General features: G+C 40.5%; 1 protein-coding gene across 1 annotated transcript in view; it reads right to left on the bottom strand.

The window, feature by feature from the left end:
* The window catches only part of riox1 (ribosomal oxygenase 1), a 38066-nt gene extending 34486 nt beyond the window's left edge, over positions 1–3580 (bottom strand). The window contains exons 1-4 of the mRNA XM_015345943.2: positions 3447–3580; positions 1099–1365; positions 578–723; positions 210–309 (exon numbers count right to left, since the gene is read on the bottom strand). Coding sequence (XP_015201429.1) covers positions 210–309; positions 578–723; positions 1099–1365; positions 3447–3518 — 585 coding nt within the window. The 5' untranslated portion in view covers positions 3519–3580. The remainder of the gene's footprint in view (positions 1–209; positions 310–577; positions 724–1098; positions 1366–3446) is intronic.
* Positions 3581–20122: the final 16542 nt, after the last annotated feature.

The following is a 20122-nucleotide window of genomic DNA, read 5'->3' as shown; positions in this document are numbered from 1 at the left end:
ACTTCATTGTTAAATAAATACTATAATGTCTACTACACAAGAACAACAGTGATTGTGATAGGTAGTGCTAACACAAAAAATAACCATCTAATACTGCTTTGAACATATTCATTTGGCCAACCAGTAAATCAAAGTTTTTTTGCTTGGTCCTATTTAATAAGATTCAAAAAGACTCATCATTCAGTAGTAAATATTTATAGTTAACTTACATCTCTCAAAATCCTGTCAAACTCTAGTGTAGAAAACAATCCCTTATAATAGTCTGGGTTGTGTCTCCTGATTACTGCTGGCTTCTTTTCCCAGATTTCGCTAAGGCAAAGAAAAATAAATCATGTCATAAGTAATGGGACACAGTGGGATTTACAGATGCTCAATATGATGTACTAATGGATGCCTGACAAAAAACATGTATAGCCAGATATTTAAGGGCTTATCTAAAGCATTATGCCCACATACACATTATTATTCTTATACTTCTTCTTATTATTATTATTACTGCACCTGTTTCATGGAAAATACTGTAATGATTTTAGTGTGAACTAAAACAACAGAAGTCACTGTTCAAACGACTGTGTACCTGAAGAATTTTTTAGGTGAAATGGGATGCACAAGCCACTCAAAGAGTTTGCCAGCTCTCTCCCTGCTGTTACGAATCTTTCCCAGTTCTGCCAATAAAGTCTCAAGCAAAGGGCCCACCAAAGTCCTCTGGTTTGTACATTCCATCTAAAAACACCAAAAAAGATATTCGCATAGCAGTTCATGGTTCATTAAAGCTTTCCACTGGGATGGGGTGAAATCCACAGCAGAGGCAAGACAGATGTCAGTAAAGTCTTGGAACATATACCCAAGATTCAAGGCTACAAACGTACTGTATACCAAGTTTGTGTTCCAAATCTTTGGCATAGGTAGGAGAAAGTGGATACAAAGATTATGCTCTCCATGCAAGAATGTGAAAGGAATAATCCATGCTTCAGGGATAGGAGGAAATGGGAAAAGGGTTGGGCGCAATATTTTTGCAGCCCCACTTTCCACTATAACAAACAATTATTCAATCTAACATGGATTTTTGCAGTACGTGGCCAACAACTTAGTACTCACTTGTTCAGACACTACAGCCTGCTTATCCTTAGCTATCTTCAAACTCTCCCCTTCCATGCAGCCTTCTGACCTCTGCTGAATGCCACTGGTACACTCTTGCTTGGCTTCTCCATGATTTCTAAACTTTGCTTTGTACTGTACAAGCCCTGGTCTGATCAGACATTCCTTCAAAAGCCTTCCATTTAAGTTCAAGCTGCTCTGCTTCCCCTTTGATTGCTTGCTCTTTTTAAAACGATGGATTCCATTTTCTTTCTTCTTTTCTTTGACCTGAAAACACAGACCATTAAAGGAAAGTGAGCTCTAGAGCAGCTAAACTTTTCAAACTATGGAATAATCCACAGCCTGACTATCCTGTTTTATAATGCCCATTGGTTACCTACTATTTTATAACATTGTCATAAAAGCCAAAACACATGAGCACATGTATGGTGCACCACCCATAAGAAAAAGCTTGATAATAAGATCGTATGAAAGGCAAGAATGAGAGGAGACCTTAAGATGCCTAAAAAAATTTCACAAGGTGTGCCTATTACACTGGGAAGTGGCAGAAGTGATGAAGATGGCCGTCAACCCAGACTCCCTACTTAAACAGCTATCAATCAGAAAATGCCACCTTTGTAAACAGAAAAGGAAGAGATGGTGATAAATTCTGACTCAAATTCTAAATCAAAGTTATATTTTGATGTCTGAAAATACCACCCATAAATTGAACGTTCTATAGAAGAAAGAAAGTCTGACGGTCACTAAAGCCCTCTTATACCTACTAAATTTGGAACAGCTTTGAGTGTTTTTCACATCTTAGTTTGCAGTTATTATATACCCCAGGACTGTTCACAGGGGAGAAATGTGCAAATGTAAGCAGCTTCCTCTGACCCACACAACATTAAGCCATACACAGCCCCGTAACAGATTTTCAGCACCCAATGAAAGAGAAGCAAATTCCTTGCTTCCATGCCTGCAAGTGCCATGGAGGCCACAGAGGTCACTAAAAGAGCTCTGGTTGTCGAACTCCACTTTTTTGGTACTTTGGTAGTGACATGACCCAGGTTCAAACCCATGATCACAGAGCTCAATATGTGCTTGGGCAAATGTTGCAGTATTTGCATTCCCCCAGTATGTTGCATTCACATGTCACAAAGAGCAAAATCTGTATATAAATAGTATTAGAAAACAGGTGAAGATTTATTTTTTGGTGTGAGAATTTGCCATTAATCTATAAACAAAGTCTCATATCTAGGTACAAACCTGTCACTGTATGAAACTGTATAAATTCAGAAGATTAACTGTATCTTTTTCCAAAACTCTTCCATGGCCAGCAATATGCTTTCTGCAAAAAGGCAACCTCAACATTTTTTTCCTACACAAGTGCCTATGTAAAAGTAAATGTGTGACTTTTCAGTGTCCTATATAACTTTGTCAGGTTGTAATGCAGTTTTGAATAATTTATTGTTTTCTTTTATCTCCTTTATTGCTTATACAGTGTTTGTGACACCCTTTGTAAACAAGGGTAAACGTATTACTTTAAGGTAGCAAAAATGCACACAATTTCAAGACGGAAGATACGGATCTTGAAGCAGCAGTTTATGAAAGGGATTTAGGAGACGCATCAATGTCCTCATTTTGATAAGATGGGGAATATAAAGGCAACAAAAATATAGTAACAGAGCAAACAGTGCAATCATTTCTCCAAAGGCATTTAAACACATTCATTTGTACTGTAAATTTTAACTGCTGGACATCACGTGTTGTGGCAATAGTGAATGGTTGCATTATGATCACTATATTGTTAGGAAGACGTGCCCGAGTTTTAGATGTTTTCCATTATAGACTCCTACCTCTTTTTCACATGTCTGACTTAGACTGCTCTGAATCGAGCATCGAAGAAAAAATAAATTCACTTTTCATAAATATTATATTTAATGCATATAATTTATAATGTATAAATACAGCAGTTCGTAGCGTATATGCGGAAGCTCTGTTTATATTTCTTTCTTTGCACTTTCAGTCGGCAAATGCAGAACAATATTAATAGCGGACAAAGAGCTTTTGAAGTCACGTATTTCTTTTTTGGGGGGGGGGGGGGAACAACTGCATTACTGCAAACCAAATATGTTCTGAAAGAATCTGGTAGAAGTTACTCTTTTTGCAAAGGCAAAATTGACATTCTTAAATTTAACAACACTGTTTAAAAAATATTCTAAAAACACCCACTGAAAATAACGAAGTTCGATTGAAGTTCAGAAAGCATGCTTCCGGAAATCACTACTTTGTTGCAGCAACAACCTAGAAAAACTTATACTTAAAAATATTTTTATCTTTTAGGCCGTGGAATAAAATATATCACATACCCGTTTCTTCGACGCAGTCTCTGTACTTACAGTACGATAAACTGCAAAGGCTGACACACGTGGTTTCTCCATAACTAAAAATATCAAAAAGCCTGCTGGCGAAATCTTCTTCCTGTAACACTACGTCACTGTCAGTGGAGGACGAACTGGTGTTACATTAAATGGTGTCTGGTGTGAAATGTTATCTGGTGCGTTTGTGTTCTGTACACAATATTACAATATTCTGAAAGGAATACAATATTAGTTTCAGAGATCTGCTTACAAAGCGCTGAACCGTATAGTTGTTACTACTATTATATATTCCAGTGGATACATCAATGTTTAATCAAGTGGGACTTAGCAAGGCTCGTGGTCAGTACTGGGTTGCAAAACCTACTGTACTGTATAACCAAAACTCCTCACGCATTAGGGGCTAATCCTAAACTCAAAATCACAAATATTGAAATCTCATACATATACGTCAAATATATATGTACTTGACATACAATATATACTGTACTGTGTATGTAACTATGTTCGGTACATTGAACATAGTGCAAAGTGACGTCACCTCTTATAATGTACAAATAATGTACAATTGTGCCGCGGCAGCCTACTTTGTGGGAGCGAGGGCCTTTGTAGATGGGAAGGTGATTCGCTCCCAGTGACTGCTCAGTTAATGATTATGTTTGATTATATTTATTATAGCAGGAAATGCAAGTGTTTCGTTTTGGTTTGGAATGCTGTAGTACAGGTTCTTGAAAAGCTCATCAAGTTAGATAATCTTAGAGTTATTTGCTTTTGTGTATGTCTTTTTTTAATTTTTTTTTCTATTAATACCAGAGGTATTTGAAGTGTTGTAAAAAGAAAAGTAATTTTTTGGCTTTGTGAAAAATGAGTGCTGATGTTTATTTTATACAGGAGGACTGATTTCCTTTATGATTTTATAATTTATTCTTGGATGGTGTGGAAGAGGATAAGAAAGAAAACCCGCTCATAAGGAATCTTTGTAAACCCCATTTTATCCCCCCTTGTTTATCTTCTTGGAATGCAATATTTAAAAAAATAATTTGGAAATTAGTTTGGACAACTCCTGATAGATGTTGTATTATATTCCTGATGAGCTAAATTCATTCTATGCTTAGTTTGAGGTCAGTAACGCAGATCCAATCAGGAAGATTCCAGAAATCCAAAACAGAAACCCACTGTTCATATCCAGAGCGAATTTGTGTAAGTTTATAAAAAGACCAATCCACGCAAGGCTCCTGGCCCTGATGCCATCCCTGGCCGCGTTCTGAAGGCATGCGCAGACCAGCTGGCAGATGTCTTCTCGGACATATTCAATCTCTCCCTAGCTCAGTCTATAGTTCCTTCCTGCTTTAAGAAAACCACCATTGTCCCTTTTCCTAAAAAATCCTGAGTCAGCTGCCTGAAGTGCTTCGAACGGTTGGTCAATGCATAAATCACCTCCTCACTGCCTGACACCCTAGACCCACTGCAATTTGCATATTGCCAGAACAGGTCTACAGAACATGCTATTGCCACTGCCCTCCATACTGCCCTCTCACACCTGGATAAAATGAACATATGTGAGAATGCTGTTTGTTGATTACAGCTCAGCCATAGTGCCTTCAAAACTTGTCATCAAGCTCCAGGACCTGGGACTGAACACCTCCCTCTGTAATTGGATCCTGGACTTCTTGACGGAACGTCCACAGATGGTGAGGGTGGGCACCAACATATCCTCTACCCTGACTCTAAACACTGGAGCCCCCCAAGGCTGTGTGCTTAGCCCTGTCCTCTACTCCTTATTTACTCATGATTGTGTCGCTAGGCATAACTCAAACTCCATCATTAAGTTTGCGGACACTACAACAGTCATCGGCCTGATCACAGATAGTGAAGAGACTGAATACAGGGAGGAGGTTGAAACCCTGGCAGCATGGTGCCAGGAGAACAATGTCTCTCTGAAAATCATTAAGACTAAGGAAATGATTGTGGACTATAGGAAACACAGGGGAGGAAATCACACACCTACAGTATCTGTATCAATGAGACTGCAGTGAAGAAGGTCAGCAGTTTTACGTTCCTGGGAGTTAACAGCTCAGAAGACTTAACCTGGACCCACCACACCAACACTGTGGTCAAAACAGCACGGCAGCGCCTATTATTTCTCCATAGGCTAAAGACGTTTGGCATGCAGTCACATATCCAGGCCAACTTCTATAGGTGCACTATTGAGAGCATCCTGTCTGGTTGCATCACTGCCTGGTATGGGAGCTGCTCCACCCGGGATCGCAAAAAACTGCAGAGGGTGGTGAAGTCAGCGCAGCTCATTACTGGCTGTGAGCTACCAAACATCCAGGATATCTACTCAGTTAGATGTCTTATGAAGGCCAGGTCCATTCACCTGGGAGGACCCTAGTCATCCTAATCACAAACTGTTTTCTCTCCTACCGTCTGGTAAATGGTAACGAAGCATTCGGTCAAAGTCCAACAGATTACAGAACAGCCTCTACCTCCAGTCAATAAGACTGCTAAAAAGCCAACCTGCAGCTCGTTTAGCAAATCACCCGTAATGGCTACAAGGACATACAGTTTTTATTGTATTCAGCATACTGCACTACTTAATTATAATAATAATAATTGCTTACACTTATATAGCAATTTTCTGGACACTCCACTCAAAGCACTTTACAGGTAATGGGGACTCCCCTCCACCACCACCAATGTGCAGCATCTACCTGGATGATGCGACAGCAGCCATAGTGCGCTAGAACGACCCACCACACATCAGTTATCAGTGGGGAGGAGAGCAGCGTAATGAAGCCAATTCATAGATGGGGATTATTAGGAGGCCATGATTGGGAAGGGCCAATGGGAATTTTGGCCAGGATGCCGGGGTTACACCCCTACTCTTTTCAAGAAATGCCCTGGGATTTTTAATGACCACAGAGAGTCAGGACCTCGGTTTTATGTCTCATCCGAAGGATGGCACCTTTTTACAGTATAGTGTCCCCATCACTATACTGGAGCATTAGGACCCACATGGACTGCAGGGTGAGCACCCCCTGCTGGCTCCACTAACACCTCTTCCAGCAGCAACCTTAGTTTTTTCCGGGAAGTCTTCCGTCCAGGTACTGACCAGGCTCACAGCTGCTTAGCTTACTTGGACATAGTATATTGCATACACCATGGACACATAGCAGTTCTATTCATAATTAGTTTTATTCCATTTCTATTACATTATTATCTATTATCATGTGATCTTATTTTCGTAACCTTAATTTTTGTTAATTTTGTGATGCTTGTGATTTTTGTGAGCTTGCAGAAAAGACATTTCATTGCCAGCAACTACTGCTGCATGCTGTATTGTTGTGCATTTGATAAATAAACTTTGATTTGATCTGATTTTGTTTATTACAAATAAGGTTAAAGAGATGGTTAAAGATAATTGTTCATAAGTTTTATCCAGTTAAAACAGCACTTTCTAAATTTAAGCATGAACAGGAAGATTTGTGTCTTTTTTGTGTGGAGTTTTTTCACGTTTTTGTCTTCTTTTTACCATTAGCAGCTTAAATTCATAAAGGATGAGCTCAGAATCCTCAATCTTCATGGCAGCATATGCTTCACAAACATCTACAGTACGTAATGGTGCATAGTGAAAAAGTAACTATAAAAGAACAAAGCAATAGAAATGTTACAACACAAATAGGCTATAAGCTCTGGTTTCTAATGATGAAAATAACTTTCTTTCTTGGGCTAAATATTTATATGTGCAGTGTGCCTACTAAACATAAAAAATGCATCTGGCATTCTGATTCACAGCTTATAAATGTAATGTATGTTTTGACAACAAAGCAATCAGGTTTGATTTTCTACTAGAGAAAAACCCCTTTTTATTTATGCAGATCCCACTTTTGTTCATTTTTGTTCACCATTTCCATTTCCATTTCAGAGAACATAATGGAAATTATTTGTATTTTGTAGATAAAATTGTTAAAATACTAAGATGTTCTCTAAGGGTATTTTGTCACAGAAAATAAGATTTTCAATGGTGAATTGCTTATTTCTTTTGGCATGGTAAATGAAAATGGTAAATGAAAATGGTAAATGAAAATGGTATAGTTTCTAAGCAATTCCATTTCCCCCTTTTCCTTAACCAATGGAGTACTTACAGTAAACATGTCCCGTGTAACGGGAGCCAGTTCTGACTCCCATGTAATGTGTTTGGAAAAATCTGAAAAAAAGTGTCAAACACAGCTAGAGGGTGCTCCTCCTCTGTCATGTCCCTAGTTTCTTGTGCTTTACTTGTCCTTCCGGTGTGTCTCTGCCTGGGGCTATATATATCCGGGTCACGCTTTCGCTTCGCTCAGCATTTAGGTTCGGATGTCCTGAACCAAGCACCAGGTCGCCCCAAGTCTGTGGCCTGAGGGCATTGGTTTCTATACTGCATTTCCTGAACAGCTGAGCCCGGACTAAACCCCATCCCGCTGCTACATATTGGGTCTTTTTCCATACAAACAAAGACACAGGAACGGGGATGAGGAATCAGGAACACGGAAGTAAAATCATAATGGAGCCGGGTGCTCCGAGCCCCAGACCCAGATGGTCAAGACGCTGGGGAATAAGACCTGCCCTCGGGCGATCCGCAAGCCCGGGGGATAGGCAAGCCTTGTGGCGTCCATCTTCCAATACCGAGCCCTGAAGCCCAGAGATGCCAAACTTAAGTAGTAAGGAGGAAAATAGGAAACAGGTGCACGTAATGATGAAACTAAAATACAAAATGGTCAGAGCACCCTCTTGAGGAGGGATGACGACTGTGACATCCTGACTTTGTTACATGTACAAAACATACTTTAATATACTGTATTTGACTTCTTCAGAGCTCCCTGTTGCTCTATCATCTGAGATTGTATATGCACACTATCATTTGAAAAAAATTAAGAAATTAAATATGATTATGATACAGGCAATAATGTTGTTATCACACTGTAATGCCTAAAGAAAAGTTGTCAGAAATCTGTGCCTTGACTCCTGCACCTTGTACCCTTGCCCTTTAATTCCTACAGACTTGGAACATCTATACATAACAGTGGATAGACATGTCTGTATATTTCAAACCAGGTTGCAAACTATTGTACACAAGGTTATTCATTAATTTGCAGATGCCTTGTAATGTGCGCCAGAAATATGCTTATAAATTAAAAGTCTGATTAATTTTTTAACTGATGATGGTAGTACATAGCTAGAACAGGCCACTACTTCTTAGTTAAGGGGCCTTTTGAGGAAAATTAATCACCCAAAGCACATGTAATTAAGGATATAACAAGTTAAGCAAAAATAAAATAAAATGAAATAATTGTAACTTTCAGCCACATGACTAGTCTTCATAATGATTAGATGAAAACAAACTATATTTACATCAAACAATATTTACAATCACTATTCATTCAGTAGCATTTGAAGTTTGCATAGATCATATCAGTTTATAAATGTTAATAAACAGTATGTTTTCTTTGAACTCATTATATTTGAATGCATCATCTAATTGTGTTTGTATAAATGAATAAGATAGTTAAAATATTTAACACTCAGATGCTTAATGAAGCTAAGCAATCAGCACTGGCAGGGCCCTACACTATCATACAATGATAACCAAAACACTGTTTGCCACTGTTTTTCTCAAATGTGTTTCATTGACATATGTTCAAGATACCTTAGAGTAAAGTACAGTATATATACAGTAAGATTACATTTTGGTGCCTGGATCTTTGCTCACTTTTATATGTTACTATTCATAAGGATAAAATTTGCTAACAACAGATTTCAAGAAGGAAGGGTCTAGATCTTAAATTATGTTGGATTAGTTTTTTGATGAAGCAGTCCATAGTCACCATATACTGCACTTATACAAGTTATGAAGAGTTTGATCATTGCAACAACATGCAGTTGTCACGGACGTCCAAAGGGACTAACCGTGGGGAGCAGGAGAGCAGAAAAAGACCCATATGCGTAGCGGCGAGACGGGAAAAAGGCCCGGGCTCATTAGTGCAAAGAGTTCAGGAATGCCGTATAGAAACCTATGCCCTCAGGGAGCGGACGTGGGGCGCCCTGGTGCTAGGCGGGTTTCAGGACATCCGAACATCAATGCTGAGCGAGGACAGAGTGCAAGACCCGGAAAAATATAGCCCAAGGAAGAGAGGGACAGGAAGAACAGCAGACCGGAAACTAGGGACAGGACAGAGAAGGAGCGCCCTCTGGCTGCAGAGGGCGTGACAGCAGTCAAGTTGCCATCAATCAATTCAAGTGGGTCTATTTAGCAATTTGACATTTCTTCTCAGACTGTCACAGACTGTCACACTTGGACTTAAACACAATCTCATCTCTAAAGAGGACTTGCTTCCACTGCTGCAGAGACCTCTTTCTTGGTGCTGCTCCAATCTGCCTGTGGCATGAAGACTTTGTCCTTTTGAAAAATAAGACTTATTGGTTCATCTCTTGTTTTTTTATTGGTTTTCACAAGACTTGATATTTTACAGGTTAAATTACATAATTACCTACAGATGTAGCCATTCCAAATGCATGTTACAACCCCATACTGTGCAAAATTACCCACAGTTCACCGTCATCAGTTAGTTACTGATTTGGCAGGCCAAAATGACTGGCAGGGGCACTCGTGGTGCATTGGTTGTTAGCTAAATGATTTAATCATTTAATCTCTTTACTGTGCATGTTCCGCTTAGTATTGAATATTTATATGGAATTTTAGAGCTAAAGGGAAATTTTAGTAGCTGAGCATAAAAAGAAGAGGAGCATAACTTGTCTGAAGGTCATAAACAATATTAATTTAGGAACATAAATATATTATGTAAACTGTATATGGCTGGTATTGGTAGTTTAAAAAAAATACACACCAGTATTCCACTTTCTTCCTTAGCATTGTAAGCATCAAAGTCTTTCATTCAGTTACATGCTGTGGTTATTTTGGAATAGTGTTCCTTCTGACTATATTCAGTTTATATACTGTTGTAGCAGCAATGCTTGTTAATAAGACAGAATTAAGTGTTGCTGTGCTTTCCCAAATGAGGCCCCATCTCCCTCTTCATCTCTGTGGTGCAGCCACAGAGAAGCTATTCATGCAGGCTGATTTAAAGATGTTTTCTTTTGATAAGGGACAGCTCCCAAATGGGGTAGCACTTAGCTAAGCCTGGCTATCATGATCAATGGTCATCCATTGGCGCCTATCTGTCTAGGGAGTGCCAGATGGACAAGTGTCAGGAGTAAGTGACTCATATCTCACCTTGATCAACCAATCAGGGACTGGTAGGGCTGAGTAACCCACGTGGGACTCTGATGCCCATGGAACTTTCAGCCAATGAACGAGCTGAAGTTCCTCCAGGTAAAAACAGGCAACACAGAGAGCCTTTGGTGGACTTTTTCGGACAATTCTAAAGGGAATTCAAAGGAGAATTCCAGGGCAGGACCGCCCAAGAGCAAAAGGCTCCTTAGGGCAGGACATTCTCGCAGCGTGTCTCCTGACCATCCTGAGACTCAGCCCGGACAACCACGGAATGGCCAGTGTGTCCGAGTGCCAGAACTTTCCTCTGTTCTAAGAGTCTAGAGCGGAGGTTTCCAGAGAGTAACCAGAGGATCCACCGGAGGTTAGCATCAGCAGCAAGCCTCGTGAACAGGTCGGAACTGTGGACAGCTGAATCAGTATTCAGAACTAGCGCTTCATCAGGAACGAACCGGTCTTCTTCCTGACCTGCTGGAACCCACAGTTATCTTTTCTCCTGTGCACAAACCGTGCTAGTTAAAGCCAACACTAACTAGCCGGTCAGTGAGCATCAGCAGCGCACCGTCGCAAGCCGCACAGCACAGTCTGGCACGGAGCCAGAGATCCTGCAGGAGATCTGAATCCCCAGAGATTGGATGAGTATTCCAAGTTCATTTACGAAACGGTCTAAATGAATGATATACTGAACGTATGTCCTCTTGATATATGTAACTCTTTGTAACTGACTGAATATATACCTTTTTTTATTCTGATAACCCTCTCGATAAGATGTGTTAGGTTTATATGCATATTCTACGTATTAATAAATGTATCCTCGTGTATTAGTACCTGTGTGTGTGCGTTGTTTGAGTTATGTCTCATGGTTGGATTCTAAAGCCATCAAAATAATCATTTTGTGATTTACTGCTACAATTAATAATTGTCCCAGTAAATGCCCAAACCCTACAGAAATGGTGCCTTCAGAGAGCACACTACACTGTACTACATAAAAAGATATAATTTTTTAACATTTCCTATGAATATTTGTGCTCGTTATCGCAGTAAAGAAACCCATACTTTTTAGAATTTGATTAATAGGGAATATAATATGGAATCGCGTATCTAAAGTAATTGGTAACGATTTAATTATATTCATATACTGTAGCTCAAATTATCACAGGCATGCCTTGCGTGCTGGAGGTCGGGGGTTTGAACACAGCTGTCACCATGAGTTTTCTTTCAACAAATATAAATTTATTTGAAAAACTAAAATAGCAAATATTATGGACACTATATTGACATTTGTTATTTTTCTAAATATCACAACATGTTTGAAGCTAAGTGATGTATTAATAACAACGAATAATTTCAAACTGCTACTGTACTGCCACTACAGTTTAGCTTGTGGAAAATATATTTGTTTCTTCATCAAAGTTTAACTCATTCAGAGCGCTCTACGTTGCAAACTCCAAGCATTTCATTTTGAGCTGAAGACCCTCACACCTGAAGAAGGCTTCACAGCCGAAACATTGTGTTTTCTCTCTTCTTTTTTCAGCATGGAATAAACCTATTACTTGTTCCTTTGCAGACTACGCATGCTGATGCAGCAACCCACCTGAAGTAGTTACAGTATACAGATGCAGCCATTCAAAGTGCGCGGTACAGACACGTACCGGAGGTAATTGGCTACGGCGTCGTGCATCGTGACGCGCGATGACGCAAAATACCGCGGTACGTAATTGGTTGACCGACAGGGGCACTCGTGGTCCGTTGGTCTGTCGTAGAAAGACTTACTGTAAACGTCTTTACTGTGCCCGTTGTAGATATTGAATTTTACCACTGAAGGGAAATCTTAGTAGCTGAGCATAAAAAGAATAGGAGCATACTGTAACTCGTGTGAAGGCCATAAACGATATTAATTTTGGAACATAAACATACAGTATATAGCTGGTCTTGGTACTTTAAAGAAAAAAATACACACCAGTATTCCATTTCTCCCTAAACATTGTAAGCTTCGAAGTCTTTAACGTGATACCGGAGTCAACAAGCATACTTTTAGAATTTGATTAAAAGGGAATATAATATGGAATCGCGTATCTCAAGAATTTAATAACGGTATGATTATATCCGTGTACTGCGGCAGGGCTGTGTAGGGCTGTTTCGCCTGCCTGTTCATGCGAGCTGTCTTGTAGCCTACTGGTCTAGGTGCGTGACTACCAACTGGCAGGTTGTGTGTTTGAATCCAGCTGGTGCTGGACTTTTCATTTTATTTATTTATTTTTTAATCGCGTAACATAAACATATTACCGTATGCAAACTGTACTGTATACAGTATGTATATGTATATTTAATGTCTTAACTGTGCCCGTTTAATTGAATTTAAAAAAATTATTTAAAATTATTTATCTTCCGCCTGAGAACAGTAACCTGTTGCTACCCAACGCAGAAACACAGCCACTAACTAGCAAAGAGAGGACATTAGCTACCCAATATGATAAAGAAATAAATGATTATTTTGTTTATTTCTTTTGCACATTTATTTGAACATTTCCATCGATTGTACAAGCACTTGTAAACTGTCCAATCCCTAGTTCATCAGGCATTTTACCGGTCTGGCGCCGGTCTGTGTCTTCCAGGATATAATGCCAGCGAACTCTTGTTTTTATGTCCACTATAACAGACAATCTCCTTTGCTTTTAACCGAGCGTTTAATAATTTCCTAAAATGAAAATGATTTACTTTATTTCCCTCACGGGATCAATAAAAGTACCTATCATCTGTCTAAACTATGGGACAGAATTCTGGGGTCTCCCCATACCAGAGATTATGGTAGGGCTTCAGAATGGTGATTGGCTGACACCATCTGACACCCCTCTGATTGGAGAAAAAAGACTTGCTGGTTTGCTATACATACTGTACCAGGAAGAGGATTTCTTTCTATTCAAAACGTGTATTTTAAAAGTTTAAGAAGTAAAAACCTTACAGCGTACACAGATTTCTAAACTGATCAGGATCGTTATCTTTGTCTTATACATAATAATGTTCACCGCTCTGTCCAGCAAATTAATAATAAACTTTATTTTATATAGCGTTTTAAACGAATAAGTAATTAGATTGCTCATAAACCTAATCACTTGCTTTTTCTTTTTATTTAGGCTCAGATTTCAACTATAGATCGTATTATTAGTAACCATAATAACAACCACGTACAAAAACAACCATATAAACATAATACCAACCAAAAAAATAGATAACAACCACAATACAAAATCAAATAATCAAACCATTTTACTCTCGCAAATTCCTCCAATTATCATAATCCCTCCCCTTATGCAAAACCAAACCTTCCTCCCATCCCAGTTTATCCTGTTTATCATAAACAAAATCCACCTCAATTTTCAACATAAAGCATTACACAAAATCAATACCTCAACACTCCATACTCAACAACGATAATTCAAAAACAGCCAGAACATGTAACTACACATTCCCAAACCGACCAAATTTCCATAGCCCCGCCCCTTATGCAAAACCAACATCCCTCCCCTGTTCTCTCTCTCCCCTGGCGGTTGTAATTGTTTTTAATTTCAAATAAATTTTAGCAAAGTCATGTATTTTAAAAATCTTAAGATTTTTATATTTATGTCTTTATTTAGTGGTTTCATTAGTGACAAAGGCTAAACTTTCTTGGAAAAATGTCTTTTATGTAAACCATGTTTGCTATTAATTCATTCAGGGCTAAAATATGTTCATTGTCTTCTAATGAAAGAAGGGTTCCTTTCGCCGTAGTCGGGAGCCCAGCCTTTAACTAGTAAGTACTGTACTTACTGGGTTTTTGAGGGGGGAGAGGTGTCTTTCGCAGGAAATCTCGCCTCCTACTTTGAAAATACCCGTGAAACCGGTTCAATTCGTCACAGCCAGCACTCCTGCAGAGAGGGGGGTTGTACTTGCAGTGTATACAGTACACGCGTTATGCTCTTCGTTAATGTCTGTGAACACACTATGGTATTCACACAGCTGCCAGCGCACCTCACCATGCCAGGCCACCACTGCGTCACATAGCTGCAAGCGCACCTCACCGTGCCAGGCCACCACTGCATCATACAGCTGCCAGGGCACCTCACCGTGTCAGGCCACCACTGCATCATACAGCTGCCAGGGCACCTCACCGTGTCAGGCCACCACTGCATCACACAGCTGCCAGCGCACTTCACCGTGCCAGGCCACAACTGCACCACACACCTGCCAGCGCACCTCACCATGCCCGGCCACCACTGCATCACACAGCTGCCAGCGCACTTCACCGTGCCAGGCCACCACTGCGCCACACCACACAGCTGTCAGCGCACTTCACAGTACCAGGCCACCACTGCATCATACAGCTGCCAGGGCACCTCACCGTGTCAGGCCACCACTGCATCATACAGCTGCCAGGGCACCTCACCGTGTCAGGCCACCACTGCATCACACAGCTGCCAGCGCACTTCACCGTGCCAGGCCACAACTGCGCCACACCACACAACTGCCAGCGCTCCTCACGGTGTCAGGCCACCACTGCATCACCCACCTGCCAGCGCACCTCACCATGCCCGGCCACCACTGCATCACACAGCTGCCAGCGCACTTCACCGTGCCAGGCCACCACTGCGCCACACCACACAGCTGTCAGCGCACCTCACAGTACCAGGCCACCACTGCGTCACAACACACAGCTGCCAGTGCACCTCTACATACCCGACCACCACTGCATCACACAGCTGCCAGCGCACCTCACTGTGCCAGGCCACCACTGCGTCATATAGCTGTAAGCGCACCTCACCGTGCTTGGCCACCACTGCATCATACAGCTGCCAGGGCACCTCACCGTGTCAGGCCACCACTGCATCACACAGCTGCCAGGGCATCTCACCGTGTCAGGCCACCACTGCATCACACAGCTGCCAGCGAACTTCACCGTGCCAGGCCACAACTGCGCCACACCACACAGCTGCCAGCGCACCTCACGGTGCCAGGCCACCACTGCCTCACCCACCTGCCAGCGCACCTCACCATGCCCGGCCACCACTGCATCACACAGCTGCCAGCGCACTTCACCGTGCCAGGCCACAACTGCGCCACACCACACAGCTGTCAGCGCACCTCACCGTGCCAGGCCACCACTGCGTCACACAGCTGCCAGCGCACTTCACCATGCCAGGCCACCACTGCGTCACAACACACAGCTGCCAGTGCACCTCTACATACCCGACCACCACTGCATCACACAGCTGCCAGCGCACCTCACTGTGCCAGGCCACCACTGCGTCACATAGCTGCAAGCGCACCTCACCGTGCCAGGCCACCACTGCATCATACAGCTGCCAGGGCACCTCACCGTGTCAGGCCACCACTGCGTCACACATATTTCAGCGCCATATATTTCATGGATATTATGGAATATAATGGATGGATATCTTAGTTATCTTTCTAGTTCACAGGTTTGCATGCATAATTTAATTTTGAAAGCCACTGAGACATCAGGTACTACTGTTGTATTTATGAAAAAGAAACAAAACAAAAAGCATACTAACAACTGTGCCATCCTACTCCTTAGTTAATACATTTTATTATTCATAAACAGTTAACATTGTTAGCAAAATATTTTGAATTATATTTAACCCTATTTTTTCTTTAGTTTTGTATTTAACTTATTATATGATAGTCAGACTTAATGTATATTTGAACAATGAAAATATATTTTTACAAGATTTTACATTAAGCACTTAAAATTAATATGGTTAATAATAGTAAACATGCTGTAACAAGATCGGTTAAACTGCAAAGAAAATGCTTTCAGAGAAAATGTTTCAGGTGTGAAGAACATAGATCTCCAATGCAATTTCAACCAAACCTGTTCCCACACACCCTGCCCCCACTACCATTAGAATATACACAAACATTTTAGCGTTTCATTCTGAGCAGAAGACCCTCACACCTGAAGAGTGCTGGCTGTGACGAATTAAACCGGTTTTACAGGTTTCAATCACAGACCATGTGACATGGGACTCAGTAAACTACAGTAACACCGTATTTGATAACGCTATAAAAACGCTATAAAATAATGTGACTTGGCACAGAACAAGTTTACAGCACAGTACAAAAATAAATGCTGACCATGACTTTAGAAGCATAAATTGCCTTACACTCAATTTAAACACAAGCTGTCTTTAGCCCTCTAAGCTGGTTCATACAGAAATGTAGAGATCCAGGCACAGAACACACAGCTTCATTAGCGAATACATATGCAGGACAACTAGAGAAGACGTTTTACAGAGGATGGATTTTTAGAAACATCCCATCAGACATCCCATCATATTCACAACGTGAAATCTAGAAAATAATATTACGTAACCAAAATCCGCAATATGGAAACAGAACCTGTGTAATTGTTGATAGATGATGTACTCGTAACATTTTTTCAAGACGAACTACAACATTTAAAAAATGACTTGTATGTACTTGATATCTCTAATCAATCCACGGGTCCCAGCACAAAACGAAACTAAAACGCATACCATTTCGCGCTTCTTATTAGTTGCTCAAAAGTAATTCTAAAAGTATGCTTGTTGACTCCGGTATAACGTTAGTTAAAGACTTCGAAGCTTACAATGTTTAGGGAGAAATGGAATACTGGTGTGTATTTTTTTCTTTAAAGTACCGAGACCAGCCATATACTGTATGTTTATGTTCCAAAATTAATATCGTTTATGGCCTTCACACGCGTTACAGTATGCTCCTATTTTTTTATGCTCAGCTACTAAGATTTCCCTTCAGTGGTAAAATTAGATATGAATATTCAATACTTAAACGGGCACAGTTAAGACATTAAATATACATATACATACTGTATACAGTACAGTTTGCATACGGTAATATGTTTATGTTACGCGATTAAAAAATAAATAAATAAAACTGAAAGGTCCAGCACCAGCTGGATTCAAACACACAACCTGCCAGTTGGTAGTCACGCACCTAGACCAGTAGGCTACAAGACAGCTCGCACGAACAGGCAGGCGAAACAGCCCTACACAGCCCTGCCGCAGTACACGGATATAATCATACCGTTATTAAATTCTTGAGATACGCGATTCCATATTATATTCCCTTTTAATCAAATTCTAAAAGTATGCTTGTTGACTCCGGTATCACGTTAGTTAAAGACTTCGAAGCTTACAATGTTTAGGGAGAAATGGAATACTGGTGTGTATTTTTTTCTTTAAAGTGCCGATTCCTGGAACACCCCTCTGAAGTGGTTCCATAAAATCTGGTATACGGAAAAGAAAGCGTTGATACATACAAGTGTCTTTAAATACACTCTTTGCTGTGCTCTTGAGGATCCTTGTGATATTTTAAGCTCTAGTTGAATGATAGGTGTCGCATTTTAAATCATTTTCGTAGTTAGAAATTATGAAACGCCCTGTTAAAAGCAAGGAAGTTTTTATGCCCGTTGAAGTAAAACAAAATGCCTGACAAAGTATGGCTTGGACAGATTCCAAGCGCTTGTACAAATGTGCTAAAGAAATTATACTTTGAGTATACAGCTTGTCCAAAGTCATCCATTATTTATACTATTAGTAATATCTTCAGTAAAGGCTTTGATGCATAAATATTTCTGATAAAGGTAGGTTGTGTACTTTTGTCCAACTGAGCAATCTTGCTTTCATAAAATATACCAACATTTTAATGACTGATGATTAACATGCTGTAATACACAGTTTAAAATTAAAGGCTCAAATGCTGTACATGAGAGGTTAAGCTCCCCCTGGCGGTTTTACAAGGCGACGCCGGATAGTTAGTCACGTGACACACGTGAACTGCGTGATACCCCGGTGTCGCGGTATGCCGCGAAATACCTCACCCATTTTGAATGGCTGCATCTGTATGTATTGCAAGGTGCTCTGTTTTATTAACAGACACTCCGACTCAAAAAAGTGTTGTAGAGTGATATAGACATGGGTAATGTCATCCCCATTAAACAATGTGCTTATAGTGCAAATTGTGCTAAACTTAAAATTAGAAACAAGAAGAGTATTATTGGACAATATTGTGAGGCTCTGGTGGATTTTCTATGTAAACTGAAGAGTTATAGAGAAGACATGTTGTGTATCGCCTCTTTGTACACTTGTAGAAAAGAAAATTACATGTTAATGTGACACAGAAGATATTATTAATAATGTAGCGCATTCGGGCTCACGTGGGTACGCACCTTACACTGCTGGGGGATCAAACCCGGGCCTCTGGCATCACTCAACAGAGAACCATCCAGACGAGCTAAAGGGAGATCTCCCCTCATCCTGGCGGCTCAGGTCTCTGCTATTCACAGGGAAGGGCAGTGATATCACCTCGCTGGCAAGCTGGCTTGCACAACCTGTAATGTCGGCCATATGCGTTACAATAACCTTTTAAATCTGAAGCTGAAAGTTTAGCCTTTGAACCATGTCATTCATAAAAAGGGCAGATATGTGAACAAGCCAAAGCCCAAACAGCCACTGAAGGTTCACGCCTGGGGGGTATATATAAAAGAGGCCCAGGACAACTTTTTATTTCAAAGGAATAATGGATTGTGAATTCTCCGAGGAAGCCGTGGTCAAACAACATGTTGCCCTATACATCAGGGAGCACTTTGTATCAAGGCACCGTTTCTTTCAGGACAATGATCCGAAACACATAGCAGGGAGTAAACTGGGTGAAAACTCCAGCTGAATCCCCAGATTTAAATCCATTAGGGATGGTATGGCACACCCTGAAAGACTATATTCGGAAAACGCCAAAACGTAGCACAAAGCAAGAACTGATCAATGTGATCTAGAAATTCTGTGAGGAAGGACAGACAGAACAAAATTGCAACAATTTTATTGACAGGCTGTTTTGTGTTCTTCCTAAGATTGTTGAGCGAAGTGGGGGACATTCGGGAATGTGATTTCACAGATGCTTTTGTTCTGTCATGCATTGTCAGATTGTGAATTTATAAAAGCATTTAATTAAACACGTGTTTGCGATTTTAATCAAAATGGGGGTAATGGGGACTCTCTATTATAAATGCAAATGTAAAGGCAAAAAATAAATACACAGTAATAACGTGTTCTACATTGACCTTTTTATTAAGTGATAGACAGAAAGCAGGGCAATGACTTTCTCTGCAAGATAATCGAAGAAGTAAGTAGGCGACTCAAAGCTCAAAGCCCAGCAACAACAATAATTACTACAGTGTGTTTTCTCCTGTCACGGTATAAAATAGAACAATGCAGAGTACATAACTAAGTAAGACTGATGAAAACAAAAATGTATTTTGACGTCTGTTCAGCAACTGCTGAATAATACTCCACTGAAGATAAGTAGGTGTGAGCCTGGTCAGTACCTCGATGGGAGACCTCCTGGG

This window comes from Lepisosteus oculatus, chromosome 2 (genome assembly GCF_040954835.1).
Source record: "Lepisosteus oculatus isolate fLepOcu1 chromosome 2, fLepOcu1.hap2, whole genome shotgun sequence".
NCBI lineage: Eukaryota > Metazoa > Chordata > Actinopteri > Semionotiformes > Lepisosteidae > Lepisosteus > Lepisosteus oculatus.
This window is presented reverse-complemented; position numbering and strand designations above follow the sequence as displayed.